Source organism: Emydura macquarii, unplaced genomic scaffold (genome assembly GCF_026122565.2).
Source record: "Emydura macquarii macquarii isolate MOO-44397 ecotype Brisbane River unplaced genomic scaffold, CSIRO-AGI_Emac_v2 contig_2063, whole genome shotgun sequence".
NCBI lineage: Eukaryota > Metazoa > Chordata > Testudines > Chelidae > Emydura > Emydura macquarii.
In genome coordinates, this window is record NW_027132200.1 from 1,956,049 (window position 1) to 1,974,653 (window position 18,605).

Here is an 18,605-nt window from a genome sequence, read left to right on the forward strand (position 1 = left end):
TAATAGTAGTAGTTGAAGTAAAAAAACATAAATTGCTGAAAATTAAGGAAGCAGAATTCCTTCTCTTTAACTAGTTTGGGTGAACTCCAGCAACAGAGCAGTAAACTTAGTCTCTCCTCCATCTTCTGCAGATCCTAATATAGGTGTCTTGATATATATATATATATATATTATATATATGTATATTAAAAAGCCTCAACATCAAACTTATATTTCCATTTTGCTTTAAATCACTACAGACTGGCTAGGAGACTTAAACCATGGTGGAGAGTGATATCAAATGCCACAGTTCATGCAGACATATCTGAAGTACCATACAATATAAGGAGGATACATTTAGAAATTATGTGGCCTTCAGAAATGATGACCACTTATTTTGCTTATCAAAGAAGAGATGGTGCCAGTCCAACAGCTAGAACTGATTTTGGACCTCAGTGACCAGATAATTAACAAGAATACTCAATGTATTTGAAAATTACTCTTTTCTCTTCAAAGCTTTTGTTAGATAGAGAAGAGCAACCAACCATGAAAATCTCAGATTTGTCACTAACCAGCAAGAGCAGAGAAGAAGTAAGGATGTGTAAGGAAGTCAGATGTGTAAGGAAGAACAAAATTCTCTGCTGTTGCAGCTGATACAAGATATCAGTTGCCCAGATGATATAGATGCAGATTCTGGGTTAGGTGTGGAATCTCTAGAAACATGCGACCGCTCTTCATTGATGGAAAAGGTTATCATCTCCTTTTCTTTGAACTCCAAAGAAACAATGAGTCTCTTCCTGAATTGTGTGTATCAGCTATCGAAACCAACCATTTCAGAAATGGTTTGTAGTTGTCAAAAAGTGACACAGATGAAGGAATGACAGTGTGATCAAGAGAAACAGAAGACACCCACGCTTTTTGCTCTATAGCAGATGAATTGACAACGGCCCTTGCTTTAGCATCATCCAAGTCAGACAAGTTGTCATGAATGCTGACCAATGGTGAAGAGAGGGGAGTGGTTTCACAAATGGTGGTAATGAAAGAAGAAAAGGGAATTACATCCAGACCCCATTGAAAGAGATGAAAAAGAACAGGCTTCTCAGCTGGCCTCTTATGGTCTTCTCAGAACTAAGATGTTAAGGGAAGTTCCTGTCAATATTGTCACCTCATTCATGGATTAAAATAGGGGTTATCAAAAAGGAGTCAGGAGAGGTTAGTGCAGAGATGAAGGATTTCCCAGTATCAAGGCTGCCTCTGGCACAGAGGAAACCATGTCAGACACACTAGTGTTGTTTCCAGGCAGGATCAGGAACCATTAGATCTCTCAGCATGGAGGTTGCCCTAACAACAACAGAGTCAGACAATGGACCCAACTTCCACAGTGCTGGAGTAACCCTAGGGACCTGATAAATTATATCCTGTGATGATCCTTCAGCTTCAAAGAAGGTTTCAAGGCAGATGAGGGCCTAATCTGGTTCTACCCAAGAACAGGACCCTGATTCAATGACAGGTCTGAGAGTCTGGCTCATACGGACTCTATATTTAACAAAAACTGGTGTTCAGTCTGCCTGTCCTTTCAGACTTGAGGTATAACTGTGATCTAATGAATTTTCCTCCAAAAGTCATAGTAGACAGCAGTTGTATGCACCTGATCATGGAAAGACCAAAGAATATAAGACACCACTTAAATCCAAACTATTTTTCTGGTTCTTTGGGTCTATATATTAAACACAACATCATGGAACCAAACAAAGCAGGTCTGGAAATCTAACCAAGCAATAACTCAAACTTAACCAAACCTTTTTTTTTTTTTTTTTTTTTAAACAGCCTAAATGTATTTGAATATTATTAACACTACTAACAATATTAATAATAAAAAAGAAAAATCTGGGAAAAAACTAAAGACCTCACACCTGGAACTAGCTGCAGAAATGAAGAAACAGAGGATGCTGGAGCCCATATGAACTCTTGTAAACTTGGCTTCAAAAATGTGGTGTTATGAGAGGTCAGTTATGTAGTCCAAATGTGCATTAGTTTTCAAAGAGTTCCCAGTGCTACCTGGCACCAGAGCATCACATACCATTAGTGGGAGTATACAGCTTCAAGAAGAAATCCAGTGATCCTTTTTAAATGGCTAAAGGCTGGCTAGGATAAGAGCTTGAAAAGTTCTTAAAAATAAATTTGACAAAGTAACTATTAGATAGGAACTATTTGCTTGACATTCTGAGAATGCTTCTCTTAAAGAAATCACTAATGATACCAGTAACTGTCTCTTTTCCTTAAGGTGAACTAAAATAAATCAGACATTATACCACTTTTAAATATACAAGATCCATTATAAGCTGCAGAGTTTGAGCAGTTTATCATAAAAAAGTGTTCAGTTTGAAATAATACTTCTGTATATTAATACCAGATTATATATTTTTGGCCAGAGTGTAACAACCTGTAACATCACCTCATAGTCTGGTATTAATGCAAAGTTCATAAACAGATAATTATACAGGCTTATGTTACAAGACCCTTATTGCTTGAGGTAGTAACAGCATAAATTTAGCTAAGAAGCTAACTTCTTTATTCTGGACCATATTTTTCTCCTTTCTATGCTGGCCCTTCTTTCATTGCCAGCCACAATCAATACATTCATTCTGTGGCTTATATCACTATATATATTTTGTTAAATCTAAGAAGATCATCTATGGTATATAAAAATAATACGAATGCTATACCCATCCCAACTCTCTCTTGAAAGCTGGTAATACTAACCAAGATGTGCAAACTTGGGTATCCAGAGTTAAGCAATTAATTCCATTAATTAATTAATAATTAGGAACCTAAATAATAGTGTCCTGATTTTCAAAGGTGATGTAGATCTACAGGTTCTGTTCACTTTTAAGCTACACAAGTATGAAAGCTTTCACTTTTATAACCACCCCATTCTGAACCAACATTTCCAGTGAGGCATTGCTTAACACTAGCAAAGGATGGCACTAGAGAGGGGCTTGTGGGGGCTATTGCTACGCCAAAATTTGCCCCCCTCCAACTGCCCAGCTCTGAAGACAGAAAAGAGAAGTAAGCCTGGGCAGAGGGCTGGGGTGCGCAAGAGTAGTCCATGGCCTGTGTTCCCGCCTGCCAGGGTGTGCCGTCCAGGGCAGGTGGAGGGTCCTGACAGCAGCCCAGACTGACCTTCTCTGGCCCAGGTCCTGGGACGTACTGCCATGGTCACTGCCCCAGAGGGCTCTGCTGATCTTGGAGCTGGATCTCCCTACCCGGCTAGCTTTCACCACCTGCAAGCAGTGCCCGGCTCCAGCTTCTTCCCTGGACAGGGGGCAGGGCCTTGTGGTGAGGAGAGACACAACCCATCCAATTTTCTATCTGTCCTACTTCAGCCTCCCCATCAGGAGTCGGCTGGTGCCACCCGTCCACTAGTCACTAGTTCATTGGCCTAGCACTGCCAGGCTGCCTTTTTATACAAAACAAACATTTGTTTAAGGTATATATAAATACATATATGTATATACTTTGGTGCGTATCAAAGGATCCTAGATTATGAAAGTAAATGAATTAATTTAATTTGGTTCATACCTTGATAGACAGCTTTGAATCCAGGTGAGCCAATGCTGTCATCAGATTGTAAATGTAGCCACATCTGGTTGCTCATGCTCACAATAAGGTCAGGGACACTAGAGCCAGTAAGTCTGCAGATAGGATAAACCACAATGTTATTTCTAGATGTATGAGTGACGTAAATTAACAAAAAAATATATTTGATGTTAAAATGATATCTAAACAATTACATTACATTATCCTACTGTTCTGATCAAAGGGCTTCTTCTAGCATTAACATATTGTACATAGCCTAGAATAAAATAGAGTCTTCTTAACAAGAAGCTTTCCATAGTGAATTATCTATTCATCTAACAATGAATAATACCCTGTTTTAGTAAATCTATTATTACATGAATTGTAAATTAACTAATGGTTTGAAGATGTGAACAAATGTATAAGAGATAAGTTCAATATAATAGTTTAGAATTTAAGTGTGTTTCTATCATGCAGTATTTAAAATGTGGGACTTCATTTACAGTGCATATGGTCATAAGAATGTATATAGAACAGAATGGAATCCCTCTACCAAGTTTTGTGATATGTAGTTGATCCCAATAAAAAGTCCACATTTACAATTTACATGGCAATAGTTAATTTACACTAGTCTCTATTTTTAGGAAATAACTCATATTTCAGAGAGGAATGTGTAATAACTGATAGAAAATGTAGACTCCTTATTGGCAACTGCTTTAATGCAACATACAATAAGTAAAACAATGAATTTTTGTGGCATGATGTGCAGTTTTTCAATAAATTATTACACATATCTACAGTCTTGAACATGTCAAAGTAACAACAAAAACTGCAAATATCCTGTAAGGAACTAAAATTCTTCTCAAAACAGGGAAGACTGCATATCAAAAAGCACTTTCATTGCAGAGTTAAAACCAAAGACTTCAGAATTGGAATGAGGAAAAAATACTAGTGAAACTGAACTACAGTCACAAATAGCTTTTGCTTAGTAAATCTTAATTAACTAAACTCTTATTTAGGCAATTATCTAAATAGTCATAAAATATAAAAATGGTGAACAGATAAATATGGAGAATAATGGCAAATTCTTAATAATCAACCAGGGGAGGGGGAAAAAAACAGTCCCTCCAAGTTGCACCAAAACATATTTTTATTTTATTATATTTTATTTTGTATTTTTGGAATGGCAGAGGTAGATTTTCAATGGGAGTCCCCATTGAAAAAACTTATTTTGAAAACACAATGGCTAAAATTGATTTCAGTGGAAATGTCCCTGTCTATGCCAGGCCTAGATTTGACCCCTATATATCACTGTAGAGGTTTAAATGAAGGTCAATATTAAAATATAGTATATTGTATACAGATTGGATGAATACACATGAGCTGTTTGCTAACTTAAAACTTGGTTTTGATTCAGTCTGTTCACACTTCTGTACTATTTGCTTTTCAGCAAACAATACAATTTTGTTCATATGACAGTAAATTTAGGTCCATAGGCTGAGATATATTTAATTTAGAATCAAAATTCACGTCAGCCAGAAACAGAACTAAACAGCCAGCCTGAATTATTCACAAACAATCCATAGCTCAAATAAGTTCTTTAAAACCATTAATTGAACAATTAATAATGAACTTATTTATAAAAGAAACTCCAAAAAAAAACAAAACCAAAAAAATCATTTACAATTTGTGAAAAAGACCATGCTAAAGCAACTAAATAAATCTATTTTTGACCAGTTTCTTGATTACTTGATTTTTACTCCATTGGGATATTAATTATTAGAACATCCAAAATTACATGTGGAATAAAGGAACTTCAGCAAATTTACATGGGAAGCATAACAAAAACTGAATAAAAAGCTAAATAAATCAACTGAAATTAGGCAAAAACTCAAATGCCCTTCAAAGTTTCCCCCAGTACATTTGTTATATAGCTTTAAAAAAACATTTTGTGCCTGATTATTTTTAAAATGACTTCTAATTTTATGCATGTCATTATCTGCAGATGAGCGCTTGTAGGTGGAATATTCTAACATTTAAACATTTAGATCTCTGATTTTGCAGGCAAATCAGGCAGACTGTCATCTAAAACAGCACTATTTGTGCTGGCAATTAACTGAGGAAGTAAAAATGTACCTACAAAATTATAGGCTGGGTTGAGGACCCTGCAATATTTGGCATTGTCTGTGGCATCCTTGGGCACTGGGTTTCAAATTTCCACAACTTTTCCCTTACCTGTACCATCAATGTTAACTTTCCAGAGATCGTCTCTCTCCTTGTGCATTATGACAACTCTTTTGCTAATATTCTCCAGATTATTTGACCTCATAGGGGCATGCAGAAAAATAATTGTTGAGATGGTTTAGGGCTTTTATTTTTTTTAAATTCCCCTGAACACAGAGATGGGGAAGAGAATACAATGCAGAACACTGCCTAACCCCTAAGGTGCTACTCCAGCCTCAAAGCTTTTTTCCGCTTGTCAGCCATTTTGAGAAACTGCCTGATGGCAGAACTGTTCTGACTTCCAAGGAGAGAAAATATCTTTAACCTTCTCATATCAGAACAGTCCAGAGAAAGAGCTGATTCAGAAATGCAATTTAAATCAACTGAATTTTCTGTATTTATTAAAGTGTAAATATGGGGGGATTGGCAACATCCTGTTAGTCTGGGGGAAGTAGAGGAATTTATCGAAGGTTCAGCCCTGATCTGGAGAGTGATTAGTCTGTTCCTCACAGCATAATTCGCCCAGAGACAGAGAACCCCCAATAAACTAGCAGATGTGTCAAATGTATAGTAAATAAAATGAAATAATAAATCTTTTTATTTGGAAAATGTTTACTTTAAAGGTAAATATGGTTGGGCTTTGGCTGAGGCCCTATACACAACACTCTGATAGACAAAGAATTTGGAAAGTTATTGTGAAAAAAAATCCTTATAATCATCAATCTAGAACATAGATGCATCTGCAATAACACTTCTTGGCAGTTAGTGAAAGGAATTATTTTACACACTGAAAGCAGAATGAACTCAAAACTGTATGTACAAAGCAATAGGAAACGTGGATTAGCACCTCCAAAAGAACAACAACAGTAAATTTGTCTTGCTGTAAATTGTGCCTCTTGTAAATTCAGTAGATTCAGACATAACAACATAGGATTTTTTTTACTGATGCTGTGAACTGTACATCAAGTCTGGTATCCTTTCTCCAGCACAGACCAATATCTGATGCTTCAAAGCAAGATTTGGGGAAAATAACCCAAGAATGATATTATCTCATTTCATAATGCTGCAAATTAGGGGAAAATGTATCTTGACCACCTATAATGACTGGTTTACACCCTGAAGCATAAGATTTGATTGCCCTTATTTTAGAATGTCCAGTTTCAACTCTTATTTAATGGTGAGGACGTAACTGACCCCTTTAAAAATCCAGAGAATATTTTATCCAATGACCTCCTGAGACAATGAATTCCTTGGGTAACTTAATATATAATAATCTCTCTTGAAAAAACTATCTTAACTTAGAGGATTCAAGGAAGTGGTGTTTGTGATATGGAAGATGCTAAAAATTGAGATTTAGGATTCAGTCAGAACAGGAGTCCAAGTTAAATAAGACTACTCTAAAGACCTGCAAGCTCTACTGCTGATATTTTAGTACAAAATGGCAGAAATCTCACATCATCGGCTGGTCTGAAGAGCATTCTTGGGCCAGTATCTTTTGTGACTCTTATGTTTTGGCTGAATCCAAACAGCACAGAAAAAGAAACCCTTTTAATTTTACTACCAACATGTACCAAAACCTTAGTATTAGTTTTGAAGAATTAAAAATAAATATATTGGAAATTCAATATGTTGAAATCTGATGTTCCAGCTTTGGCTCATCTCTCTTTTCCATTTGATCTCTATTGCAGCCATTAATTCCACAGAGTAGCACTGATATTGCATAGAAAGATTTAGAAAGTTATAAAATAGAAAGAAAACTAATAATTTACTCTATTTCACCCAAGTCTCCTATAACTGTTTATGTTTAGGTTAAATAAAGCTAGTGTTTGCTGTCTCTGCATATGTAAGTCATTACATGGACTATTTGTAACTATTTCTTTTTATTATCACTGGACCTATGCAATTTCAGCAGTTGTGTTAAGCAAAGCCCATAAGAAATGGACTCAGAAAGCCAAATAAAAGCATGGCATTCTTTAAAATGACACCATAATACTTTTCTATCGCCTTCTCAATATATGACAGAAATTGAGAAACGAGACAAAAGCCCAGCTCCCCTCACTAAATGTTTTTAAAAATACCTCTTCCTTATATTTTGTATTGTAACAAAAGGATAGATAACACTTCTACTGGCACTAACCAGTCTCTTTTAACAAATGTTCTAAAAGTAGAATGTTCCCATCTAGTTTTCATTTGGGAATCAAATTCTACTAGAACTTTAATTTCTTCTCTTACCATCATCATCTCTATTTTTCCTCCAACTTTTCTGTTTCTTCTTCTCCTCCTTTTCCCTCAGTGCATCCTAAATCAGCAACAATGGTAGCAGAAGTGCCTCTCCATTCCCTGCCGTAGCTCTTCCACTGTACCCCAAAAGAGTCAAAACCAAATTTCCAGATTTGACTAAATGAGGGTATTTTTTCCCTCAACTACTCTTCACCCTTAACGTTTCAGCTTGCTTGTGCCATTAATGGCAGAATGAATCTAAATAAAGAAATCTTCAGAAGTTGAATTTTTCATCATCCAGATACTGTAAGATTTACCTTACTATGGCAAGGAATAAATAACTTTGTAAAAATCCACTGTATGCCACTTTTCATCTAGCAGGATCCCACAGAAGGTACTAACCAACCAGAAATCATTGCCTGCAATATACAACAAGAAGTTTGATCCTTTCCTTTGAGTTCTCATTACTGCTAATGGCTGTTAACAAAGAGGAGAAAATTAATTCTATGGTATGACTAGTGCAGGAGGGAAATAAACTCCATGTAAGAAATATTTTTATGCTATATAGCCATATGATATTCCTATTCTTATCCTGATGCTTCCTTCCCCACTTCCCTCCTATTGTTTGCTACTCTTGTTGGATCTGCTCTTTAATTAGACTATTTGGAGCAAGTGCTATGTCTACTATTTGTCCAGCACGTAGAATAATGAGGATCCAATCCTGACTGAGGGCCTTCAGCTGCCATTGTAATATTAATCTTCCATTATTAATTCTTCTATTATGTACTATGTTTAATAAGTATTTAATAACTGTATATTCTTGGGGATTTTATAAAAAAAATTAGGCAAACTGAAGCTCAATTTTTATAAAGTGAGCAAAATTTTATAGTCAATGACCCCTACCCCAGCAGTACTAAACTACAGTATGAAGTAAAATTTTCTACCAGAACTGAGCCACAGCCGTTTCATGAGTTCTCAATACATTAAAGCATTTTTTCCCTCTTGGACTGACTGACCTTTCATTGATCGTGCAGGTATTCTTCCTCTTGTACAGTGGCAGACAGAGTTTGACAGTAGCGCTCTATTCTTCACAGGTGACAAATGACCTAAGCTATTTGTATACTTAATTGCACCCATCTGGTGTGCTAACAATCTGAAGTTTTGCTGCTGGTGCTAGTGTCACTAGATAGCCTCAATTCAGCTTGGCTCTGTACTTCCACTTGAATTCTCATTGTACCAACTAATCACTACATGAAAAATGAAATACTCCACCACCACTAAAAATCCTTTCCCTCCACATCCTAGACTCCCTAAAAAACAAACCAGCAACAAAAAAAAACAAAACATACTCTTCTCACTTTCATGTTTTCTTAACACTACACAAATAAGATTAATTAAGTTATTGCAAAGGCAAACTAAAATGTGATTCCCAGCTACATGCAGGAAAAAAAAAAAAAAAAAGCTTGGCTGTTCTTTAACTATTGGGAGGTTGAGATTGTTTCGTAATCTCCATTAATTTTCTAAATTGTGCATGAAGAGAAGAAAAGAATCAGGGAGTATATAAAAATATATTTGTCATGGAACATAGAAGGTAATCCTTATAGCAGTTTTATGAATTCAAGTGCAGAAAACTGTTTTTTTTTTTTTTTTTTTTTTTTTATTTTATGGAAAACTAATACATGAAGACATTATTCCTTTTTTCAAATAGATGACAAAGTGCTGGGGTTTGGGTCATTGACTCCAGATTTCATACTGCTTGCACAAAGCAAACAATTAAAATTAATCATTCTATATCAATGAAGTCAGAAAAAAATTAATGACGTGGCAGAATTAGTACATTAGTATGAAACTCAAATTTAATAAAACACATACAAGAGTTCTGGAAGGAATAGTCCCAAGAAAAAGTGTAAAAGCACTGCAGGCCAATATGTTCGTTCAATTTATGACAAATTAAAAGCACAGGAGAGAGCCTCTCTCCAGTCTCAGGCCTGGTGCCTGGCCATACCCTGGCTTCTAGCAAAAGGGAGGAGACATCACAAGAAAAGTTCTCCCCAGTTCCTGCAGCCCTAGGCTGCAACATGCTTGTTGCAAATGGAATCTTCAGAGAATTTAGCTGCCAGCATCTATTGAATATGTAAAACAAAGATAGTCAGCGGCTCATAACTTGCCCATATTTGAATGGACTTTCATGGGGACAGTAAATGACAATTCCCACTTCTGAATAATCCCCACTCCCCACCCCCACCCCAAACACACTATTTTAAGTTGCTGCTCCAAACCTTCTTAATGAAACTTATATACCACATTTTAATATTACCAAAACATCATAAATTTTCCTCAAATCATTCTCAGAATGGCTGAACTGTTTTTGATTAAACTTTCCCAAAACATTCAGCCTGTGGCAGACCCCTGATGTGGAAATTTTCAGCCTCAACCCTTAAAATCAGGCAAAGTTCTAAGCAGCTTAACACAGGATCTTGTGATGGAAGGTATTAGGCAGCTGTTCCTGACAGCTCTGCCTATAATAAACATTGTGCATAGTAAATAAAGTGCCTGTGTTGTCATAATCATTTTCCTCCCCCTCCCCCCAGTATTTTTTTTAACACCAATGTTTTCTGATATTCATATTCATTCATGGTTGTGACCCAGAGAGCCCCTCAGTGCCAACTGGCAAAGGGCACAAAATACCAGAACTCCCATCAGGCCTGACACACTCGTTGTCCCAAATCACTCTTATCATCTATGTCTAAAAGGTCTCATATGCAAACCGTTAAAATGCCGGTCATTAATACTATTGCATGATGTATGTACAGCTGGTATATAAAGAAGTTTAGTTGTGTACTGCTGGAAATATGTTCTTAAATTGTATTTGGCAACCAGTGCAGAAGCCCACCTGTTTTAGACAAAGGAATATTGTTTCACCTGCTTGACTGTGTCTCCAGGGTATATTGAGCAAGGCAAGGCCAGAAACAATGGTAGTACATTTACTTATAAAGGTAAAAAAGTCATCAAACTAGCAATTGGGGGAGAGGAGTATTTAATGTTCACAACTTAGAATGGAGGCTGTACCCTCAGGAAGCCTTTCCGGCTCTTGAAACAGAGACAATGGACTTTGGTAAATACAAGCAGAAATAGAAAGCCATTTTGGCAGCTATCACCTGAAGGACAAAAGAGGCCAGAGCTCTTGAAATCTGAGAAAGGTGGATCCTTCAACCAAGGGGGTTGTAATCTCTGGGAACTGACTATGGGTAAGAAACCTGCTTAGACAGATTGTAGCTTGTAAAGTTTTAGTCACCAGAAAGGGTGTTTTGTTTATAACCTTTCATAGCTCTATCCTCTTACTTGAAATCACATAAACCTACATGCTTTGCTAATAAACTTATTCTGGTTTAATTACAAAACCACCTCAGTGCTGTTATAGAGACATGAAGTGAAAGTCTTCAGCTAACCTAATAGGTTGTTGTATGTTCTGTCTCTTTGGATGCAGCAAACTTAATAACTTCTGTGACAATCCAATGAAAGGGACTGACCACTGTAGACAGATATCCCTGGGGAACTCAGGAATTGGGGTTCATTGTTACCAGCAAAGCAAGGTTTGGACTGGCAGAGTCTTGAAGGGATTGCTGGAAAGGCAGAGAGCTTGGTGTCTCAGCAAAGTTTAGCCTCAGAAAAGTTCACTCTTGGTTAGGTGGAATGGTAACACAGTGGCTCACAGTTCTGGGTGACCTGAGCAATAGATCACAATGATTCACTAGGAAAAACATGATCTGAGTGATCAAACTATTGTATGAACTATACATTAAGGACATCTTTGCAGTTCTGTCACTACAACGGATAGGTCATCTCTCAGGACAACTGGCAACCTGTTTCTTTCCATGCCTCACTTTCATACAAGTCTCCTGGGGTCACAGAGGAGAGGCTTCCAATCCCAATCCCTCCTTATAGCCTAGGAGTGGCCAAAATTACTGACCCTCTGAGACACATCTGATAATCTTCAAACGTTTGAAAGCCAGGTGCACCTGCCAGGGTACCACCCAGGGGAGGTACCACCCGCACTTCCTATGGGGCTGAAGCTCAGAGCTCTGGCATGCGACTCCCATGGGGCGGAAGGTCCTAGCCCCACCAACCCACCACAGGGCAGAAGCCCCAACCTCGTCTCCCCCACCCCCAGTCTGGTATGGGGAGAATGGGGGGAACATGAGGGGCTCTGCGAGCCACACCTTAACTGTAATAGAGACTCATGTGGCTCGTGAGCCACAGTTTGGCCACTCCTATCATAGCCCTCTTCACTGGAGAACTCACCAGGCATCTTGCTCTATTTCTTTTCCCACACCCTAGAATTAGCTGGCATTTATGAATTTTTCACTGAGGGTAAGCAATTAAGTGGGCCCTTCATTCCCCCCACTCTTTAATTCCAGAAGTTGGTTTGGGATTCAGTAGCTTTTGTGGTGCTGGCCTGTTTCTGTATTTGCAGAACATAAAGTTCTGTGGTAAGGAAAGACTCAAAAGGCTTAGAGGTTTAGTTTGGGTTCAGGTAAGCACTTTTTGCATAATTAGTCAATCAAGACTCTAAACCTAGTAATGTTTCATCACTATTAGAAAGAGGTAGACATGACCATGAGTTTTGTAGGTGATTTTTTTTAAGAGACTTCCATAAAGATTTGGCCTTTAGGCTGCCCAGAGAAACCAGCTCAGCATAAAGTCCTTGCATTATGTTTTAAGAGCTTATAAATTAAACCACCCTAATGGAAGCTTCACAGTAGGTTGCCTCATTCTTTCAGAAATCATAAAAAGCTTCAAAGGCACGGTTCAAATCTCTTTTATTACAATAGGAGGTATTAGCACCAACTAATAGAAAGTTTGATGATAAAATTACTTTGACATTTTGATATTAACCACTTCAATTATGATAAAACAAATCAGTAACTGTCTATAATGCACTGTCTAGTCCCTTTCCATCAACCTATTTCATAATAAAATGGAGTGAATCCACAATGCATGTTAAATATACAGTACTTGACAGGATATGATGCAAGTGGATGTTAAATAACTACACTGTAACACCCTAAAGAAATTGCAGTTCCATTATATTTTATCCTACCTGCATTTCCATTACCAATTTATTTTAATTGGTTATTATTTCTTTTCTGTTTTAACCAGATGTTGTTGCTTGTGCTGGTAATGTCAAACCCTGCAATCATGAGGCAGGGGCATTTCAGGGGTACATAGAATAAGTTATGTGTAAGTGTATTACTCATGAATGCTTCAAAAACTAAGACATGAAGCAGAATTGGTGAGGCACCAATAAGCATGCTCAGCTCAACAGTTGTATATCAAAGTTGATCCTAATTGTTTTTTTCTGGAATCCTCCACATATGAAGATACTAGGAATATTCATTCAAACCCAGATATTACACGTATTAAGGAACAATATTTGATTTCAGGGCAATACCCAATTATTAGTATTATAAGACCTGTTATTCAGACAACCCTCCCTGGGGACTGCAGCTTGATGTGGTGGGAAGGCTTGTATGTTTCCAAGACCTTTAGAGATATGTCCCGGTTAGTTTTAACTCCCAGTAGGGCAACCTAAGCCAGAGAGATCACAGGATAGAGAGCAGACAAAAAGCAGTCCACTGGTCCTCCAACTTGGGAGTTCAGTGATAGGTCAACAACTTAAGCTCATAAAAAAATTATAGAAACATAACAAGGTAACCATTCGAGCAAACAGCAGCAAAAAGGCAGGGATTCTGAAGCCTCTTTTGTGCCCTAAACAATGTTGGACAGTGTGGGAAGGACTCCGATTATTGAGACATAGATAATAGTTCAGGTGTTTCAGAGATGGATCATTTTTATTTATTTATTTATTTTGGGTGAGTGTCTTTTGGGGCATGCCCCACATTTTAACAACTGTGCCTTTGAAAATAATTGTTTGAAGGAAAATTTTTCTCCCTTCTTATATTCTCTATGAAGGTCAGTTACCCTGGGTTGTGTGGTATAAATGTTACAACTTGAATGCAAGGTGCTCTGTTTGGTTCAAATAGTCTTTGTGTTAACTAATTAAGGGTCTTTGATGTAGAAGGAAGGGACTTCTGCTATCATTATCTCATATGCTGACTGCACAAAGGGACCACATTAAAGTTCAGGACAGTCAGCTCATTTAAAAAACAAAAACAAAAAAAACCTGCAGCTGCTTTTCATCCAGAATGCATAATGCTACTCAGTAGTTGGAGGTCTTGTACAAATGAGCAGACCCTTTGCTGCCTTTTTCTATAACACCCACTACCATGTTATGTAAGTGCTTTCTAGGTAAATTAGATTTGAATGGTGAGGCCACTAGTAGACTTGTTGGACTCATCTTCTCCCTTCCCTACTATAGGAATTCTGCTTGTGGTATACATCTATTTTTTAAAATTTCTTTATCTTCATTCTTTAAGATAGAAAAGTTAACAATGAGAAGGGTCTTGCAACATGCCCTAAAAGTTGTCATATACAGCCAAATCCTCCTGACCAAAATCCCCTTTATATCTGGTTCTTACACATCATATGAAACAAAAAGTAATAGTTCTCATATTGATTCATGGCTAATTTATTTATCCTTGATTTTTTTATTCTTTGTACTTTCATTATACTCAATTTTCATTTGAACTTGTAACATTCCATTTTCACCTGTTTATGACTCAAATCATGGATGCATACACTTTAAAAATGGTTATCTAACTGATAGTAATTGTTCTTCTTCAAGATGAGTTGTGCACATACAGCAACAGTGGAACGTATATGTGCACCCAATGCACTCCAGTCAGAGACTTTTGCCAGCAATATCACTGGGGGTAGTACCAATCCCTCTTTCCCCATGCACAGAACCAAGGCCATAAAAAGGATATGGCTCCCACCTCCCTCTTCTTCCTTTATACTGTCATCTAAGTAATATCCAAAGTAGTGGAGGAGGTGGAAGGGTTGAGGAATGTATATATTCCCAACACTTCTCAAAGAAGAACAGTTATTGTACAGGGAACTTTCTCGTTTGAGAGATTGTGCATATATGTCTTCCACTGTAGCTGACTCACACGCAATTCCCTTACAGCTGGTGGAACTTTGCATTATTAAAAAAAGAGACTGCAGCACTGATTTTCTAAAATTATCATCAACTCAGGAAGCTTGAAAGATGGTACAGTTTCTGGAAAAGATAGATACTAATTGCTACATTGCCAGCTTACAAAGGTCCATATCAGTACATAACTTGGGAAGGCTGATAAAGTGGAATGAGTGCTAGTGGAATGGACTGTTATTCTTATAGAAGAAGAAACCTTTGCTAAGGGAAAGTCATGCCTGATCAATCTGATTGCTTTCTCTGAAGAGGTGACTGGCTCTGTGGATGTGGGGAAAGTGGTGGACATGATATACTTTGACTTTAAGAAAGCTTTCGATACGGTATCTCACAGTATTCTTATCAGCAAGTTAAAGAAGTATGGGTTGGATGAATGGACTATAAAATGGATAGAGAACTGGCTAGAGCACAGGGCTCAACGAGTAGTGATCAATCGCTCCATGTCTAGCTGGCAGTCGGTCACAAGCGGAGTGCCCCAGGGGTCGGTGCTGGGGCCGGTTTTGTTCAACATCTTCATTAATGATCTAGAGGATGTGGTAGGTTGCACCCTCAGCAAGTTTGCAGATGTCACTAAGCTAGGGGGAGTGGTAGATACCCTGGAAGGTAGGGATAGGATACAGAAGGACCTGGAGGACTGGGCCAAAAGAAACAAACTGGAGGATTGGGCCAAAAGAAATCTGATGAGGTTCAACAAGGACAAGTGCAGAGTCCTGCACTTTGGACGGAAGAATCCCATGCACAGCTACAGACTGGGGACTGACGAGCTAGGCAGCAGTTCTGCAGAAAAGGATCTAGGGGTAACAGTGGATAAGAAGCTGGATATGAGTCAGCAGTGTGCCCTGGTTTTCAAGAAGGCTAATAGCATATTGGGCTGCATTAGTAGGAGCATTGCCAGCAGATCACGGGAAGTGATTATTCCCCTCTATTTGGCATTGGTGAGGCCGCATTTGGAGTATTGTGTCTAGTTTTGGGAACCCCAGTATAAAAAGAATGTGGACAAGTTGGAGACAGTCCAGCGGAGGGCAACACAAATGATTAGGGGGCTGGAGCACAAGACTTATGAGGAGAGGCTGAGGAAACTAGGCTTGTTTAGTCTGCAGAAGAGAAGAATGAGGGGGGATTTGATAGCAGCCTTTAACTACCTGAAAGGGGGTTCCAGAGAGGATGAATCTAGGCTGTTCTCAGTGGTGGCAGATAACAGAACAAGGAGCAACAGTCCCAAATTGCAGTGGGGGAGATGTAGGTTGGACATTAGGAAAAAGTTTTTCACTAGGAGGGTGGTGAAGCACTGGAATGGGTTACCTAGAGGGGTGGTGGAATCTCCATCTTTAGAGGTTTTTAAGCTGTGGCTTGACAAAACCCTCTCTGGGATTATTTAGCTGAGGTTAGTCCTGCTTTGAGCAGGGGGTTGGACTAGATGACCTCCTGATGTCCCTTCCAACTCTATGATTCTATGATTCTAAGTTATAGCAGAGTGTAATACAGTCAGAAATCCAGGAAGATATACTGTTATGAGCTGGGTGAAAAAAATGTTATGGGTTGTTAAAACTCCATTGAGGTTGGTAGGTGGGAATTCACCATTCAAATAACACAACTGTAAGCATAAGGCCCCATGAAAGACAAAAGGAAAGTGTGAAACTGCTCAGGAGATTTCAGCTGAATATTGTTTTGGGTAAGAGCGTGTCTGTGTGAGAAGACAGAAGAGAAATGACAAAAAAAAGAAAAACGGAGATAAAGTCCAAGGCAAAAGCAGGAAAGTCTAGGAACACAGCCCAACCACAGAAAAATCTAAAGAGAGCTTTTGGGTCTGCTGACTAAAGAGGATTAGGGCTATAAACTAAAAAACTGCTCCTTTACCATTGTTCTTGGTTCCTCCTGCATTCAAAAAAGGAGAACTTTGTACATTCTTTGTAAATAAATAACATTGCATCACAGAAAATAACAGAATCCATCAATTTCTACTTCCAACTGGAATTCTACTGGAATATTTTCAGGGCCCTGAACTTTGATTAGCAGCTCAGGTTGAATAAGGGGAACAGTTTGCTGAACTGCCATTTAATCATCTCAGCAAAGGCCACAAAGAGTCTATGAGGCAATTGTGCAGTTCAAGGGAAAAGGACAAAGCCTTGTGGACATCTGAAGTATTATGTTTCTCTTCAGCTTTGCTCAAGACATGTTTCAGAAAAAAATACTGGAAGATGAATAGACTGAAGTAAAATCCAGATACTACCTTAGTGTAAACTTAGGGTGTGGCCTAGGAGAAACATTGTCTTTATGGAATGTCATGAAAGGGAGATCAGCAAATAGTGGTTGGAGTTCTGACATTCTCATCACTGACATAATTGCTACTAGAAACTGTTTTCATCAATAGCAAAAGTAAGGAAGCTGTTGCTAGAGATTTGAAGGGAGAACCCATTAAACAGGGCAAAAGTAGATTCAGGTCACATGGTGGTATCAGGTCAGATACAGGAGAATACATATGAATGAAATCTTAAGAATCTAGACACCAAGGGATGAAAAATCAGAAAATCCATCTATTGGTGGGTTTATAGCAGAGATTGAGGCTAAATGCACCCTTATGGAACTATGGGATAGACCAGCAGATTTTAAATGAAGCAAGTAGTCTATCATATGTCTAATTGCTATGTTCTTTGTTGACAACTGGTGAGTTGTTGACAACTCAGCCCAGGCTGAGAACATTTTCCATTTTGCTGCATAAGTGGCCCTGGTTGAGTCCTTCCTGCTGCATGCCAAATGGTTTGGACATTCTGCAAGCAAACTCTCTCCTCATTGTTCAGCCAGAGATCATCCTTCTCATGAGGTGAGTGAGTGTAGGTTGGGGTGAAGTGAGTTGTCTAACTTCTGAGATAGAAGGACCTTGACAAGAGGTAGAGCTATGGGAGGCCAAATTGATAGCTGATATAGATCAGTGTGCCAGTACTGTCTTGGTCAAGCCAATGCTATACGGATTAAAGTTGCTTTGTCTCTTCTTAACCTCTTGATCACACTCAGAATTAGAGGGACTTTATACAACTTCATTTGGAGTAAGAAGGCATCTATCAGAGAATCTAGACTGTGACCTGTTCTAGAGCAGAACTTCTTTTATTTGTTGTTCAGATTGGACAAAGTCTGTTTTCGAGTCATCCCACTGAAGGAAAATCCAATGAAGAATGTCCTTGAATGTAGACCAGGTAGTCTATGAAGTTCCTGAATCTGTAATGGTATTCCCGATCCCCAAGAGATGAAATACTTTGAACAAGACATTTTTCTTTATGCAAAAGTTTCATAGGCAAATCAGTTCTTGGCATAATTAATTTTACATTGGCTCTTGCTTGCTTGTTCAGTTAAAACATACCAGTGGTGTTCTGAATACTTTAACAACTATATTTATGGTGGAAATGAACGTCTCAAGTTCAGATGGCCTGAAACTTCAGTATATTAATATGGAGTGAAAATTCCTGAGGCTTCCAAAGTGCCTGTGTCTGAATATGAC

General features: G+C 38.1%; 1 protein-coding gene across 1 annotated transcript in view; it reads right to left on the bottom strand.

Moving 5' to 3' along the window:
* The window catches only part of CSMD1 (CUB and Sushi multiple domains 1), a 1,845,645-nt gene that overhangs the window by 537,931 nt on the left and 1,289,109 nt on the right, over positions 1-18,605 (bottom strand). The window contains exon 12 of the mRNA XM_067558441.1: positions 3,562-3,674. Within this exon, the coding sequence (XP_067414542.1) occupies positions 3,562-3,674 (113 nt within the window). The remainder of the gene's footprint in view (positions 1-3,561; positions 3,675-18,605) is intronic.